A 17,764-nucleotide genomic window follows, 5' to 3' on the forward strand; every position below is an offset into this window, starting at 1 on the left:
AAGCCCTTCTCTGTTTATATCATGAGTTTACTGAGCTGATCTCTACATGAGAACTGTATGATTCCTTGGGTAGTGCCTTTAAGGTTTAGTGGTAGGTTACAGCTACACTCGAAAATTAGTTTGAATTCATATATCATAAAAATTTAATACATAGTGGCTGTTTATGAATAACTCTGTGCATGGACATTCTCTGTATGAATGATTTTGTAAATTAATGCACCTTGAGTGACTATATGAATTGTATGGGTAAATTCAATAAATAACTCTGTATGTGTGCCTGTGTGTGTTTATAAATAGAAAATTTCGGGTTACACCTATGCATTTGAAGTAATTTGTAACCATATATCACTTTCTTTGAAGTTGTTCTTGAATTATGAGTAGCATTTTACTGGAGCATACGTATTTATTTTTAATTGCCTTTTGTTTCTTTCAGCTCTTCTTTATGCAACTATTTTTGGAAACGTCACCACCATTTTCCAGCAAATGTATGCCAACACCAACCGATACCATGAGATGCTGAACAATGTGCGGGATTTCCTAAAATTATATCAAGTCCCGAAAGGCCTTAGTGAACGAGTCATGGATTATATTGTCTCAACCTGGTCCATGTCTAAAGGAATTGACACAGAGAAGGTATGAGTGTATGAGGTAACAATTTAGACAGCAAGAGTCTGTACCCATTGTATGCTTTCTTAGAAACAGGAACTGTGCAAAAGCAAATAACTTGCTAACCACTTCTTAACTGCATGCTACTCCATTATTATGGTTGCATTTGGATTAAAAAGTGATTTTTTTAAAAAAGGACTATTTTGCCATTTTGGAAATATGCATTTATTTTTCGTTATGGTCAACGTTTTATGCTTTCCAGTCTTACTTTACTAAAACACTAAATACCCTTAATACATTTAACTATTGACATCAGTTGGAAACTGATCTTCAGATTAGTCCTAGGATATCATTTGGTATCTAACCTATATCAGTATTAGTCTGAAAAGTGTTGGCATCTGTGAGTTGCAAAGACATGAGTTTGATTGGCTTGTACCTTCTGCTGATGCAAAGGATACCGTATACCATCAGCATAATTAGTATAGGATTTAATGACAGTGGAGACTGACCTCCGTGAGCTAAAATCTCTCAGCTAGAACTTAAGTTTTTTTGGTAGGGATATACAGATAAAGTGACCCTGCTGGTAACCATTCTGGGTGGAAATCCTGCCTAAGTAGCCCTCAGAAAGGGATGGTCACTTGGGTTCCTTTAAGAGCCAGTTAAAGGAGGAGGTCACCTTCAGAGAGTGATGTGTCCTATGCTAAGACAGACCAGGTTAATTGTCCTCTGGGTCTATCTTTTTCCATGATATGTACCTAAGTAAGTCTGTATGGCCTATGACTGGATACTTTAGAGGGCTGCAGTCAGACGGGATGGATGCCACCTGCAATACCTTGAACGTAAGTAAAATACAGCAGTTTGAGGCCTAAATCTTTGTTCAGTAAACATTGATATTGCTCCTTTGACTTCTCTAGAGCTGATCTACGTCAGCTGGAATTAGGCCTTAAAGCTTTTCATGAAGATTTTTCTCACAAGAGCATTAAAGGCAGTTGTCCCAGGGAGGGCAAGGAAATGTCATGGTAGAATAGTGTCTTACAGTGCACAGCACTTACAGAGCTTTGAAGTTCTTGTTTCCTCTTCATCTATTGCATGGTATGTGATGATGATGCACCTTGTTCAGATATGCCACGATAAAATTTCTGCACTGAAAAATTTCAACTTGCATTATGCTTATACAACAAGAGTTATCATATTAATCACCTGCTGTGAAATTTGGTTAACTATTCCAAATATGACTCTTGTAATTGATAAGGGTTTTGATTTCTTGGATTCTTCTGCCTCAGTATGCCACATTCTTTAATATGTTAATTTCTTTAACACTAACTTCCTAACTTCCAAATGGTGATCCATACAGTGTTCAAAATGAGCTTTGTTACTGTAACTACTGTAAATGCATTTGGTCCTATTGTGTAAACAAAAAAAAGTGAAAATTCAAATTTTATTTGTATTTATCTTCTTGCAATTAAGCCAGAATCCTGTATTATTCTGCTACAGTTTCATTAGATTTTAGTGATGCTTTGCAGTTAATTAGAAGAACTTTTGCTTTAATTACTGAAATTTCCTTCCATAGTTTCCGCAAGTCTGGTTTTATAGATTATAAAAATGCAGTTAGAGCCATAATCATTGATTCATAGTAAGCAGTGTTCTCTGGTCTGTAAGATAGGAGTGGCTGCTTAGCTAGATAATTAATATGGCTGTAAAACCTGTGACTTTTTATCAGGTTTCTCTTGGTAAATACTTGCCAAATCTTAGGCCTGGATCCAAAACCTGTTTAAACCAGCGGAGGAGTTTCAGTAACCTCTGGATCAGGATGTTAATAGTTGCATATAATTGAATTTCCCAAACCAATGTTATAGAAGACCAGAGATGAGATAAACGTAAGAACTTGGGCACTGGTTTGAATATTTTGGTATTTTGTATCCCCTACAGCCTGCAAGTCTGCAAAAGCTACATCACCAGCGGCCTGTAGTGCCTGCATTGAGCGTCATTGGGTCTGTACATGTGTAAGGAGCTGGCAGCATGCTTTCAGCTGCCAGGTCTTAGCCAAAGTGAAGATTAGTTTTTGGGAAAGAGTGGAAGGTTGTCTGGTGGCCAAGCAGCCTTTCTACCCTTAGCTCCACTCTGGAAGGTGTTATGATACGCTTCACAAAAGCAAATGAGAAAATGTTGCAAACCCCAGCTGACAAATCACAGGATCAGTGCTGAAGTCCCAAAGACTAGTCATGTAGAGTGAATCGTTCCTGTTGTGTTAGTTCTTTCATTACCTTTTCAAGCCCTGTAGGATACAAAGAAGGAGTTGTAAGACCCTCTGCATATAAACTGCATATTAAGAAGAGCATCTGTCACTCCATCCTGGTATTTTTTTGTCTGGTGGATGTGTAACCTAACAGTCACAGTGAAGACACGGAGGTATCTCAATAAGCTGCTTGGGAGCCGAGAGGTCAATATCTTAGTAGGCCTGATGCCTTTTCTTTGTGGCCCAGTACCTTTTCTACCCTGAAAAATATTCCATCTCTTGGTCATGAGATGTTTAACCCTGCATCAGAAGAGAGAGGGAAGAATGGTGGTAATCTTTGATCAGTCTGCAGGCCACAATACAGTAGTTCCCAAGAATGATGAGGAAATGTCAGTTGTGGCGTGTACAGACTGACTGAGCTCCATCTATACTGACCCTAGAGCAACAAGTGGAGGGGAGGACGCTATAGGGACCTCCAAGATACACAGACTTAAGTCAGATTTATTACCTTAAATGCAGTGGAGCTAATGGGACTACACTGCACCTGCAGCTGAGCTGCTAAATTCAGATAGTGCTCCAGCGTATGTTGGAATAGGGAATTACTACCCCAGGTCTTCACTAGCTTCTGTGCAGTGCTTCCATCTGACAGCCTGGACGTGACCTTAGCTGTTCCTTCCAGTCTAGTTTTCAGAGTTCCAATAATGAGATTCTGACCAGTCAGTTGTCTGGATGTCTTTATATCACATTATTTCCCATTCTCCTTAATTTTTATGAACTTTTCAATGAGCTTCTTATTATTCAGCAGAAGACATGTGCTCATGACACATGATAATTAGTGGTGAATTTCTTTGACAGTTTCCATCATCCAGGGATGTTTTTCTTCCAAACATACATTATTACATCCTCAGCTGTTCCAAATATATCTGCATTATCACACTGTAATGTGTTTTGCAACATCATTTGCCACAAATAGAGTACATTTCATTCAGTCATTCAGCATTTTGAACTGGCTTTGTTTTGAAAGCCAAATTCAAAGGACAAGAAGGTTCATGTGCTAACAAAGAATGAGATTTCCTATTTGAGTGTTACAGTAGGTTCCTACGGTGATGAACAATCCTAGCAACTTGACGTAGTAAAAATGAACACATGTGCATGTGTTTGTGATAACTAAAGTTTTTAAATCCATATGATTGAAATTAAAATATAAGTTAATAGTTTGACTGGAATTACTACGATTTAACATGCGTAGTTTTGTTGCATCAGAGCTCAAGTGTCTATCCTTGGATGACAGATTTGGTGTTTAGTCCCAAAGAAGATCTCGCCTAAAACTGAGAAGGATAGGTCCTGTTTTAGATATGCAGCGAAGACAAAGTGGAAGTTGGCTTGGAGAAAGTTTAGTGAAGATCTAGTGCTTGCCAGCTTGTGAAAGCAAGCTGTCCCAAGCAAAGCTTTGTTTAAAGCCCAGTCTGTTGTCCTTGGTATGTGTGGAAGAAGCCTTATTCTCCCACACTGAAGAGATGGCGCATTAAACACACAGTTTAGGCTTCACTGTTCTCCTTGGAAATGGCTCATCTTCAAATCCTGTCTTCAAACCAAGGCACTTCAGCCTGTCTCTAAATGTTCACAAATAAGGAATTAACAATGACACTAAAAGCATTGATTTATTTATTAGTAGTACTTAAGGGGAAGCAAGTGGCCTGTGATCCATAATCTTAAATCACTTAAACATTTGAGCCCTCCTTTGACAACTAGGATGATATATGTAATGCATGCACATGGCCTCTATCTCCTGTAGTAACAGTGGCTCAAACGTAAGATGGAATTTACTTTTATGTTTAAAGGTACAGGCTTCTGGGTTAGTCGTCTAGTAATAAGCAGAGGTAAACACATGCAAAAGCTAAGAAGCCTTTATATACTTAAACAGTATCTCTCACCTAGCAGAATCTGGGGCTTTTTGAGAGATGAAAAAGGAGCCAGAGCATTCTCTGTGTATAGTCATTTTTAAGCAGTTGAAAAAATCTTTACAGTAATAATCTGATATATGAAACATACACCCTGAATTCAAACTTCTTAATTTTTATTGAAATCTGCTAGGCAGCAAATGAAAAATTTATAGATGTTAGCTCTCCTATAAGAAATAGGTCATTATACATGAAAGCAGAAAAAACATTAACTTACACGCAAATGTCTCAAGGTCTCATCTAATGATAACGTTCTGAAATGTCAGTAAAATCCAAAGATTTTCTCTTCTCATCATCTATGCTATTGCATGGCTTAGGATTTGCTCAAAAAGCAATTAAATAAAGATCTATCATGTCTTAACAGTCCATTCCTTCAGAAAAGCCATAGGTTGGAAGAAAAAAAAAGGCTTCTATTTAGTCTCAACCTGAGCATCAATGGAGATTCAAATAATTTGAGCCAATTCCAAGTTGCAATGACTGAAATGGAAATCATAGGAAAATAACACAGTATAAAACTATTCATTGCTGGCCCACTAGGCTTCCATACAGAAGAGAGAGATTTATGGTAAATAGATCCAGGTTATAACTCTATTAAACATTAATTTATGGAAGTACAGTACCTTTTAGTCCTGTTCGCTATTAATAAGGTCTTCAAGAGCCATAGGAAGTATTAGTGATATCCTGACACCAGTAGCGGAATCAGGCTGCTGTTCCTACACTGTCCCATCACAAAGATGTTTCTGTATTGTGCTGGCTGGATTTCATCCTGGATGACCGGAGGTGGAAGGCTTTCAAGCTTCGTGGCCAAAGAGAACATCTGCCAAATTAGATGTGACAGCTACATACAATTCCCTGTTGAAGAGGGAAGGTAAAAATCGTTTGGACAAGTATTTTTGTTTTATTGTAGAGGCTGGGTTGTTGGTCGTTCCTTGCAGATGGAACAGGTGAACCAGAAGTCTCCCCTCACCTCACAGAGCTGAGCTAGGACCAGGTACAGTTGCAATCCACGGTTCTTTGGAGAGCGGGATACCGGAGAGACGGTCATGGACTCGCTGTCTTTCACATGGGTCTGAAAGCAGGGCCTGTGCAGCAGTGGGGCCTTCTCTTTCATCTTAATGGAGGGCATGGATTATTTACTTCCCGAATACACTGTGCAGAACCAGGAAAGATTAGACCCACAATTACCTTGCCTCTAAGATGTGTTGAGTTTGGGATTGCCACAGAAAAAAGTTTGAGTCTCTAATGCTTGAGGTAAAAGAGCCATCTCTATAAACCATGTCTGTAGAACAGCTCATAAACTTGTTTCCTGGGGAAGAAGTACCTACGTGGATGAGCCGTGTATTTTCCTGAGCACTACCACCAAGGTGATGTAGCTTACAGAGGGACTATAATTCCAGAGACCACGTCTAGGGAAAGGTCTTCTCCAGATCTCTTTTCTTAATCCTTTCACCTTTTAATGACTTCTTAGTTAATGCTGCATGCTTAATAAAGCCACCACAAGCAAAAGCACACGATAAAATAGCCCGTTGATCAACTCCATCTTTCCAAGGATGATAGTTTGTGTCAGAAGTTGGCAGTCCAAACAGTGTTGTGACTTGAGAGATTCTTTGATGTAAGCTATACTTTTTCTGATGTTTTCTTTCTGTTATCTAAAAAGCTGATTTGTAATGGTAGAATTCCCTGTAGTCTTCTATCCTTCTCTCCATCGCATGATCATGTAGTGACTATGTGATAGATATATAGCAAAACTGAAAATGATGAAACCTACTATTTTCAAACTTTTACAATGCTTAGACAACCTAGGGTCTTCTACTTTGTGTCATCAGTGGATGTTATTAGTGTGCTTCCTGCTATGCTTTTCAATGCATTAAATGATATCAGACAAACCAGCAGATGCTGCACCAGTGCACCAATTGTTTCCCTAAAACACATGATGATCTCACGTATCCTTACTATGTTTTTCAGGCCTTTAGCCAGATTTTAGCTGTGTTGACAATACTGAATTTAATGTAATCTAAACCCTGCATTTAGGGATTTTTGAATATCTCGAATGCTAGTTACTCAGTTAAAAAGTGGTTATTTTTGTTAATGTAGCACTAAACCTAAGCATTTTGAACAGTGATTCAGCTCACGTATTGCTAATAAAAATTAAACCAAACTCAGTTAATTAGACTCAATTTTCAGAATCTCCATTTCTGAGCATTTAAAAAAAAGTATTTAAATCCAAGTGACCTTGGATTTTAGAGAGTGCAATTAAAATGAAGCACACCATCCCTGCTTAAATTAAATTCTTAGTGCCAAGACATTCAATATGATATATTAAAGATTACCCTAATGCATGCAGGGTTAATAACTGTTCAATTCTATACATCACCTTTGAGCTACTTACAAAATTATCTGATTATTATAGGAAAATGCTCTGTGATTTGTCCATTATGTGTTTGCTTACCTGTGTCTCTTTGGCCCCAGTCCAGTGCCAAATGTAACACTTTTAGCCAGGTCTGCAAAAGACTTCAACATTCAATGAGCCAAATCCTTCTAAAAATCCAGATAACTGGGTCGGGTGTTTAGAGAGTGTTATGTTCTTTGGAGCAATCTGACCTTGATTATCACTGTTGAGAATGTCTGAAAACCTAGAGTGGCTTTTCCCCATGAAATAAAAAGAACTGATGTGTGGACTATAACTGGTTAGAAGTTGGAGGAGTTTATTTTGTTTAGTGTCAAAGTTGACTGACATTTCTGAATATCTCCAATACTCATTGCTGTTATTCATTTAGCAAACTGTCCTTGTTATTCCACCACTAAGACTGTCTAAGCTCTTTGCTCAAACACCAGTCAATATATTCTCTAGCTACAACACTGAGAAAGTGTGAATTTTGTGTGCTGAAAGGGAATTGCAAATAGATATCATTCATCATTCACTAGCCTCTGTACGCTTTGTTAACAACTTCTTAACAGATTCTGTAATATTTGCTAAGCCATCCCATAGTGTTTTCAAGCTGAGGAAGATTTTAAAAAAATATTTAAACCCTTCCTAAAGGCTATTATTTGGACACCCTCTTAATCCATACAGTTTTTGTTTCGATTCATTTGCTCTTCCTTGAGTTCTTTATGAGTTCTTTATGATCTCTGCTCCCTGTAGAGCTCTTTGAACTGTTCTAGGAGCTTGCCTTAAACTGCCTGAGCATGCGGAGGAAAGGGGTGGGAGAGGAAAAAATCAGATTACACCTCCCTGGGAGTTGTGTTCCCCCTTCCCAGAACTCAAGTAGAAGAGATGGGCGGATGTGTTGTGCCAATTCCCTCCGAGCCTTCCAGAGCTGGTTACCACTGTCCTGAATCTCCAGCAGCCACCACAGACTTTTCACTTGCCACCAATGTTTCCTACACACCGCAGGGTGGGACCTAGCACGTTCTGCCCTAGGTGACTGTGTATGTTGAAAGTCTCCACTGACGGCTGTTGTCTTAGGGCTCATGTCAGCTGGGTGCCGATCAGTACAGGGCGACAATAGCAGAACTGAGCAATTGTTTGACAATGACTCTGAGTGGGTTTAGTTTTCCGTACAGAGAAGGGAAGTGATGCATGTTATTCTGTGTTTTTCTTTCTCCTCTCTCAACTTTATAGTAGTTCAGATCTTCATGCGCACATGCGTGCTGTTCATGTGTGACATGGAGCCTGGCTTCTTTTCTGTTAGAAACACAACTTATTCAGCCAGCAAAGGTTTTTCTTTAGGGAGAATGCAGCTTTCTCCTCTGATTTTGCGTTGAAATGTAGCAAGTTCAGTTCTTTTATGATGCTTGGATGCATATGGAAAAGCTGACTGCGAAGTCTGTGGCTACAGATTTATGACAGAGCAACTTCTGCAGCAGTGTAAGCATCTGGTCCCCGCAGACCACCTGCTCTGAGTCGCGTGTTCCAAAACTATGGGTTAGTAAAGCACCAGAGTCAGCAACCATAATAGACTGCCTTGTTTATAAACTGCAGATTTCACCAAGAAGGGTCTTGAAATCTCCGAGGAAATTTCCTCTTTGGAAATTTGTCTCGGTGGTTTTTTGCTACGTTGCTGAAAGAGTACACAGAATAGAACAAGTTTTCCAGATGAACTTTAATTCTACCAGCATGAAGTACTGGAGGGTATTTTTCTAATAGTGAAACAATAGCTTGAGCATTACAGGATATCTTCTCCCTTAAATTGAATTTCTCTGTCTTACACCTGTGTACATGCATTTATACGCCATTATGGACTCAAATGCAAACATGTTGCTATTAATAAACTATCCAGTTTAGATACATGCTGCATTAAAAACGCTGTGATCTCAGTAAGAGAATTTCACAGTAAAAGTGTCCAATTTTTGTTTTACCAATAGGGGATCATTTTCAGAAGAATTTATATCTGAAATTGAAGTGCTCAGCTTCTGCATCTCTTTCTGCTTGTAGGATCTTTGGAAGATTTATCATTAGCTTCCAAATGCTTCTCTGTGACCCTATATGATATTATGTGTCTCTTATGGGAGCAAGAAAATTACTGCAGATTCTGATCTGTGCCACCACCAAGCCCTTCTTAAAGTACAACTAATAGTTACCTAAGGGAAGCTGGTGGCCTCTGCGAGACTCCTTCTGAACTCATGACATTGTTTTTTGTAAACTCAGAAAGAAGAGCCATAAAGCCAGGTCAGAGCTGATGAAGTCCTATGCTTGGAGCATATAGTAAACACATAGTTTAATATTGAGTTTGTCTCTCTTTGTTGCTCCTTTTTTCCGTAGATATATCTACATTTGTCTTTATCAAATCAAAGCTCTTTTGCCAAATCTTTTAATAATGACTATTTCTTTTGATTGTCATCTGTTTCATTCTCTGTTCTCAGTACTAGCAGAGTAGCACACAATAAAACTGAAGTAAAGAATATTCATCCCTAGCTAAGTCTTTTACTGTTGAACTTGTAAGTGAATGTTCCTTTCCATTTATATACAGTAATGTATCATTAGGAGAGTCACTTTATCATGACATCAGTAAATTCCTGAATTATGATTTGTAGGCCTGGCTTTTTCAATGCAGTAGAGTCTTTGCTGTCTCTTCATATTGCAGTGCGTGATGATAGATATGTTGCTGTGACTATAAAAAGAGTAACTCTTGGAGTGCTTACTTTTAATACTCTATATTTAACTCTGCATTTGTGAGGAAACAATATGCTGCTTTGCATCCAAATGGCTTTTGTTTTGGAGGAACACAGTTCATTTACATTACAAAAGCAAAGGGTCCTGTAATTTTGGGAATATCTCTGGGTCCTAACACCAGCATCCTTTGCGATAGCTTAAGCAATTTTGGATGCATTTTAAAAAAAATCTTCAGTTATTTTTCCTGAAATTTGGAAGCTTAAAAGATAAAATTTGGAAATCAAAATCATGTATGAATACACACATATTTCTGCAAAAGCAGTGTTTGAGAATTTACGGCTCATGAACTTTTTAAGTCAAAAGCACTTACATTATTGAAAGTGTTGAAGGCACATAAAAAACTCCTAACAATGATTTAGGCCCAATAGTAGATAAAAATGTTAAGAATCATCAATCATGATGCAAATGAAAGCAGAATTTTTCATGAAATTATTATTGAAAAAAAGAAAGATGGCATGTTCCTATTTTACTGTAATAAAGAAAAGCTTTCTGTATGATCCAGAAGTAGGGCTGAGGTGAAACAGTCACCCTCAAAAGTAACTGTTTTGGTTTTTTTTAACTGGAAAAACTAATGTGTGTCCATATTTTAAATGGTAAATGGAGTGATTTAGGTAAGTATAAGTTAGTAAATTTGACATCTACCCCTAATAAAATCATGGAAAAGGTGATATGGGACATGGTCTACAGATGCTCAGACAGGGCATTGTTACTAATGCAAATTATGGTTTATGAAAAATGTCATCTCAAACATTTGTTATTAATTGTTATGATAAAATAGACTTAGGCAAGGGATTTGAACCTGGTCTATACAACATTTTATTAAAGAAAATAGCATTAGACAAAATTGACTTAGTCTGTATCAAATCAAATAAAAACTAATTAGCTGCTCGATCTCCTAAGGTTGTTGTAAGAGAGAAGACCTCATGCTGTGTGGATGTTTCCAAGGACATCCTGTGCTTCACAGTGTTAGACTGAAGATGATCTAGAGATGACTTGGTCACATTTCATAAACACCTACATAAGGAAGAGATTTATGATGATTGGAGGTCTTTTATCAGAGGAACATAATGAGATCCACTGGCTGTTAGTTGAAAATAAAAAAAAATCAGTTCAGAAACAACACAAACCTTTTAAAAGAGAGAGTAGCTATCCTTTGGAAGAACTAACCTGTATCATCTGAAAATGTGAAATCAAGGCCTTTTAAAAGCAAAGCTATAGTTTTACCAGGTGTTCTGGAATTGATACAAAAATGATGAGTTGACCCATAGTGCAAGAGGTTAGTGTAGATGCTTACAGGTACCCCTTCTTGCCTGAGAATCTGTACATCCATGTGCGAACACACATTTTTGCTGTCATGGTACACCTGAAAAAAAAAAAACTTCTCCTTTACCTTTTTACATTCATTATGTCTTTGACAGCAAGACAATCTTGATATATTGAAATAATAAATGTTATTAATTAAAATAATTTATTATTATTTAAAATAATATGTTTTATAGCTCTTCCATATTAAACAGAAATTAAAACCATTGATTTATTTCTATATTAGCATGACCATTTGTCTCAAAGTTTACTCAGGGTTACCAAAGTCTCCTTCTATTTGCTGATATTCAGTGATAGTCAACACACTGGCTAAATGTCCCTGTCTCCTGCATTGTCTCCAGAGCAAGCTGCCAGCTTAATTCCATAAAATGAGAAATTAGTCTGTACTATTGATCTGAACTCTTCTTTATATGAGACTTCCAGAGTGCTGTTAATGTTATGGCTTTTTCTGTTATTTATGCTAGCAAAACTTTAAAAGATTTTATGAGTTTCAGTGAAATTAGTTGCGATGCAGAGAGGGACATGTATTTTAGGATTATAAGAACATTAGTGCTTTTAGGAGGATGTGCAAATATAGGATGTGCAAATATTAAACATGCAGCTTACAAGACTAACAAGACCCATAGACCTTCACTTTCTTCAGATGTGTTTGTGTTACTATTTCAATAGAGAAGGCTTCTTAAGGTAAGAACTTAATTGAAGGTCTTATTTAATTGATCTGCTATGAAGACATCTTCAGGTTCACAGGGCAGCTTTTCACTCACCTTTACTTTGCATAAGGTTTCATAATACTTTCTTTTTGCTCTAGTCTCAAACTCTTTGGATTTTCTAGTCTGTAAGCCTGCCAGGGCAGGTACCTTACTGTAAGTCTCTATAATACTGAAACTAAATCCTAGGTGTGTTTGGATACACATTGGTAAGCGCCATCGAAACTTTTGAAGACTTGAGTTTCAATATGTGAGCAAAATCTCATGGTTGCATTGTGAATGGTTCATTTCTGCATGTCTTGAAACTGCTTTAGCTCTGAGCATCCGTTCTTTGCTCCTGCAGTGGCAGATAGTCTGGGCACTGGGTCTAGAGGGATATCCACAGAAGGGTCAAGGTAGTGCCACTTGCAAATCCGGAAAACAAGTGTAAGAAATGTTAGGAATGAGAACAGAATAACAGAATAGTTCTTCTCTTCCACATCACCCTTTCACCAGCAGTTCTCAAAGTGACAGATAGGTAGATATGTAATACTACCCCAATTCAAGATAAAATTCCTGCCAGAAGCTTGAGATCAACACAGGTGAAACAATGCGTTCAGTTATTCCTTAAAGCATGCACTGAGCCAACATCATATTCCCAGCTGATTATTTTTTCATCTTTTTTTTATTCAGGTTCTCTCAATTTGCCCAAAGGACATGAGAGCAGATATTTGTGTGCACCTAAACCGGAAAGTTTTTAACGAACACCCTGCCTTTCGGCTGGCTAGTGATGGCTGCCTGCGAGCCCTGGCTGTGGAGTTTCAGACGATCCATTGCGCCCCAGGAGACCTCATCTATCACGCTGGGGAAAGCGTCGATGCTCTTTGCTTTGTGGTCTCAGGATCTCTAGAAGTTATCCAGGACGACGAGGTGGTGGCTATTTTAGGTACTGTTATCTCTGTTGAGATGTTTCTTAACTCTCTGAGGAATGGGTGGGCTGCTTTGTCAGGTTCATCTGGTCATCCTGCGTGATATGAAAGTTACCTGGGAATGTCTAATGGTTCATCTCCACAGGACGTGCTTGTCACCATGTATCCAAGCACTGCGTAGCCATTGAGACTGTTCTTGAATACAGTTAGAGCAGCGATGTCCTCCCGGTTTCACTTGTGCCCAGCTTGTGCATTAGCTGAATTTCATTCTGTTCTTGTCTATTTTTCCTTCTCCCTTTCCTTTCATACTGTCACTTTCTCTGGTCTCCCCAGTTTTGACCTAAGAATATGCTATTGCTAGACTGTGACTGAAGAAAGGATTTACCAGGGGCTAGGTCTTCCACTGAAACAGATATATCAAGGTCTTCTGGTAAGATGGTCTATAGCTGTAAAGACATCAATGTGGTGTTGTCCAGCAGTTTAGTGTCTTATTTCATTCTGCTTCAGCTGAAGCATGATACGGGGCATATGGTAAACCTGGAAGTAGAGGTTATAGTGGGAGGAGACAAATAGAAGGTGTATTTCTGTAGAGAGTAAGGGCGTTAGCAACAGAGTTTTCCTTTTGAACATAAAATAGTAGGAACAAATTGCTAGAGCCAGCACCACAATAAGGAAGGAGAAAACATGCTCATGAAGGAACTTCCAGTTTACCACAAAAGCCAACAGTGCTGGGGTAGCAATTTTAACAGAAAAAATGTAAATCTAATTACTCTGGAAGGGGAACCATGGCATTGAAGAGGGAAAATATGCTCTACTCTCTGGATTTCACTGGTTATTAATTTACTATTACTTCACGTATTACTTTCAGAAATCTCTCCCTCCCCCACACCTTTTCACTAACCACATTATTGTACACAGCTTTAGTAACTCAGAGCAGCCACATGAGGAAAGAAAAAATGCACTTTCTCTGTGAAAAGAAAATATGCATTGAAAAACTTGGATCACTCTAATTATAGTTTCACCTTGTGACCAGTTCGCTCCTGGAATAGTAGCTAGGAACTCAGGGAACAGAGCAGCATCAGCACATTCTGGGTTGAATGAGCTTTATCTAAGCACAAGTGATCTGACCAGTGTTGTTTGGATATATTTTCCTTCTGCATAGCTTCATATTAAAGCTGGTCTCGCCCAATGTCAATTGGGACTACAGGTGACTAGTGGTTGTCATAAGATGGAGATGTTATGTCTCCAGAGATATTATTGTAGCAACAAACCCTTCATCTTTTATTCCATTGAGAATGCTTTTCCTGCCCAGTATGGCTTACTGGTCACAGTTATAGAGTCTCTGGGCAGAAGAGAATGTGCTTGAAATTCTTTAAATAGTCCACTAGAGGAAATGCACATTGTTTTATGTCAGTCTCTCAGGAGAATTTCCACATTAACCCTGGGCTTTTCATTTATCTGTATTCTAGCCCAGAATAACACCTGCAAACAGTCTCTTCAAGGTAGCAAAACTGTCACTTGTAGTAAACTGGTTTTAGGCAATATAAACAGTGGGATTTGACCGTGCCAAGACAAGAATGTACCATCTATTCCAGCCAGAGCCACAGTAGGGAGGGAGAAATCCAAATAATGGGGGAAGCTCCAGGTCAATCACCAAGTCACCCCACTGTGGTGTCTGGTTTGCCAGGAGTGGATGGGAAAGAGCCTAATGCAAACTTCTCACTAACCTGTATGAGACTGGGACTGGTGTAGCTGATGGCGGGACTGAGTGGTCAGCAGTAGCTTTGAGACAGCAATCATCCTTAGACAGCAGAGCAATGTGATGAAGAGCTGGTGGCTCTCCTTGAAAATTATCCAAAACACATCTTGGCTGTTTAAAATAGATTCCTAGACTGCGAAACTGGTCTCCTGCTGAATATTATTTGTTGCCCTTCTCTTAAATTAGAGCTGTAGCTCTTTGAAGGCACATCCTCTGGTGGTCCTGTCCTAGGGGACCACTTACATCCTCACTGAGTCTCCATACTGCTTCTTCTCTTTAAGTGGGGTGGCTCAGTGGGGTGGCTCTGGAGGGCTCCATGGGTTCCTCTTGTATCTCGTGGGGACAATTGCTTGGGGAGATGAGGGTACATAATTACATTTGTGCATTGTGTTGGCATGTGGAAAAAGAAGGAAGATCTAGGGAGTCAATACTGATCATGAATCAATGCTTCAGATCCTCCTCAGCTGGCAGCAAGAGGGAGGAAAGTAGAAACTTTGGCATGTAGCCAAAGCAGATTCCTGACATGTTGCCGTACAAGTTTGTGTACATGTACAATGCACTAGTGTGTGACAGGGTGTGTGTAGATGTGTGGGTGGGACTGCACGGGGACAGCTTCCTAAGGACATATACCCAAGTCTTCCCAACAGGAGAGTATGAACTCAGGAAAATACACATCCACACTCTTTTGAAATACCTGGTGCAGTTTTCTGTACTCTAGAATGTATTAAGTCATTTAAAAGAGAGATTTAATGTAAGAATGAATATCTTATCATATTGAGATGTAAAGTCATTATGCTGAAAGCTCCTAAATCTGCAGTTTCCATAGTAAAATATTCTTTGTACTTCGGCTCACTGGGCCATTTCATTTTTATTATTAATCTTAGTGACAACAGGATCTCTTATGTTGGCTTACAGCTATTTAAAAAAAGAAAAGCTTTAAGAATAAGTAGCAGCATTTAACCAAATAAATGGTTTTCAGGGTGTTAAAATGAAAACAAACAGTAAATGTGCAATTTACTGAACTGGAAACCATCACTAAATAGATTACATCCAAAACTATTGCATTTATTAATGAATATTATGTGTTGGAAATAACAGCGAAAATTTGTTGTTTCTACCTGATAGATACTCTGAAGTTAGTATCTATGATATTCTCCATTTGACTGGAGAGACCTTTAATCATATCTAAAGTGAATTGGTTTTAATTACCGAAAGTGCCTTTGATTCTGCTGTGACTGCTGACAGGCAGTTCAGTGACTCAGTTACATTTATTATGTGGTACAGGGACTGGTAGAAGGTGTAAATCTGACTTAAAGCAAGATAAATTGCTATGGCTATTAATAGGCAAACTGAGGAGTTTTCCCATGCTCTGACATTATTTAACAGAATAGTGAACTGAGGAATTATGAGATGGTCCTATCCAAAAATTCACTTGAGAAGTGATATTCACTTTCACAGAAGAAAATGCCTCTCAGATGTATTTGCAAAGACATTTATAGAGACAGCTATGGATCTGAAATAGTGCCTGCAGATCAGATGGTAGAAAACATCATTTCTATTGATCGGTTCCGTCTTGAGAAGTTCAAACACAAGGAAAGTGAATCTGCATAAGGTGGAGACCAGGTTTAAAAACCTTTGCCAGGCACGAAAACCTGTGTAGCGTGTCTTGAATACTCCAAGCATCTGCTTTTGCATTGGTTTTCCAAGGAAAAGTCAACTTACAGGATGGTACTGCCAGTCAGAAATTGGTCTTCATTAATGGGTCCTGTAGCAGCAGGAGTGGAGCTGGCATTTCATGGTCCATATGGGGCTGCCCACTGTTCCTGCCGCTGCCCCTTCTCCCCAGTCTCAGTTACCGCATCCCTCCCTCTACCCCCAGCAAGGAACTCTTGGCACCGTCGGACACGCTCTACGCCAGCCTGCGCTCCTCGCAGAGCCATCCATTTCGGCCTCTTGAGCTTGCTTAGGACTTGGTACTTTGCAGTTATTCTTAATAGTGTTTTCTGTCCAAGAGTATTGTTATTTGCATTGCTCAAAGAGAGGGAAGGTTTTTTTTCTGTTTTGCCATGCTCGCCCATAGAGGGAAGATCCTCTCAGCTGCGATCCCATCCTTCTGCCCTCCCTGGTGTTTCTCAGGCCCTTCTGGGAGTTGGTTTCATGTGTTAAAAAGGCAAAGGAACCACCCATGTTGCGACGGGGCAGTTTTCTGCCATTTTCACGTGTTAAATTGGCTCACGGAGGGATCCGACATCGCCAGAACTAGCACCCAGAGCGGCACAGGCCAGCCTGGCTTGGAGGGGGAGAGGAAAAGGGGGGAAATAAAGGGAAATGAGCCCTCATGGCCACAGACACTGACTGACCTCACTGCCTGGTGAAACTCTGTCCGCAGTGGGGTTGCCCTCCCACCTATGTGCTTTCAGCAGTCTCAGATAACCATCTTTTCATTTAGTAGCAGTCGTCTTGGCTCAAAGGCCCCAGCATTGGTGTTTCTTGGGCTGAAACACAGGTGAAACCCAGTGACTGACAGGGCAGCTTGCAGTGCCGTGAGGTTTTGTTCTCCCCTGGTCTGGATTTGTTCTTGTTTGTATGTAATTAAGATGCCCAGCTGCTGCAGTAATAAACATTATAGAAATCAGTCGAATAAATGAATGATTCTAATTGGGCTTAGAGATCTGCAGTTTGTAGGATTCGTTAATGAAGATACCCAGGTGCTCCATTACATCCTCTTCATTAGTTATCTTCATTTTTCAGGGGTGGTCTCCTACTTTTCCCATGCCCTAACTGCTGGTCCAGCAGAGAAGGCACCACATTCAGAGCTGGTGCAAAAGGGAGCTACTTTGCTGGAGAAAACAAGGTCCAGCCGTTTTAACATCACTTGTTTGCAGTTGCCAGGATAATGGAGAAGGGCAAAGAGTCTTGACTCTAATTCCCAAAACTTTGTTAGCAAAAGCGAGGTGACCCTGAGAAGCCACATCAGTAGTTTTCTACCAGCTCAAGTAAGAGTAAACAATTTAACTGGCACTGTTCTGCCTGGAGAAGTATTATCAGTGGGGAGGTCTCAGGAAAGACAGAGGGCTCAAAGCCCCCCAGG

The 17,764-nt window shown here is 39.4% G+C and overlaps 1 protein-coding gene across 1 annotated transcript in view; it reads left to right on the forward strand.

The window, feature by feature from the left end:
- KCNH5 (potassium voltage-gated channel subfamily H member 5) overlaps positions 1 to 17,764 on the forward strand; it is a 161,594-nt gene that overhangs the window by 107,219 nt on the left and 36,611 nt on the right. Inside the window, 2 exon segments of the mRNA XM_067295644.1 lie at positions 434 to 633; positions 12,679 to 12,931. Of these exon segments, the coding sequence (XP_067151745.1) occupies positions 434 to 633; positions 12,679 to 12,931 (453 nt within the window).

Source organism: Apteryx mantelli, chromosome 4 (assembly GCF_036417845.1).
Source record: "Apteryx mantelli isolate bAptMan1 chromosome 4, bAptMan1.hap1, whole genome shotgun sequence".
Taxonomy (NCBI): domain Eukaryota; kingdom Metazoa; phylum Chordata; class Aves; order Apterygiformes; family Apterygidae; genus Apteryx; species Apteryx mantelli.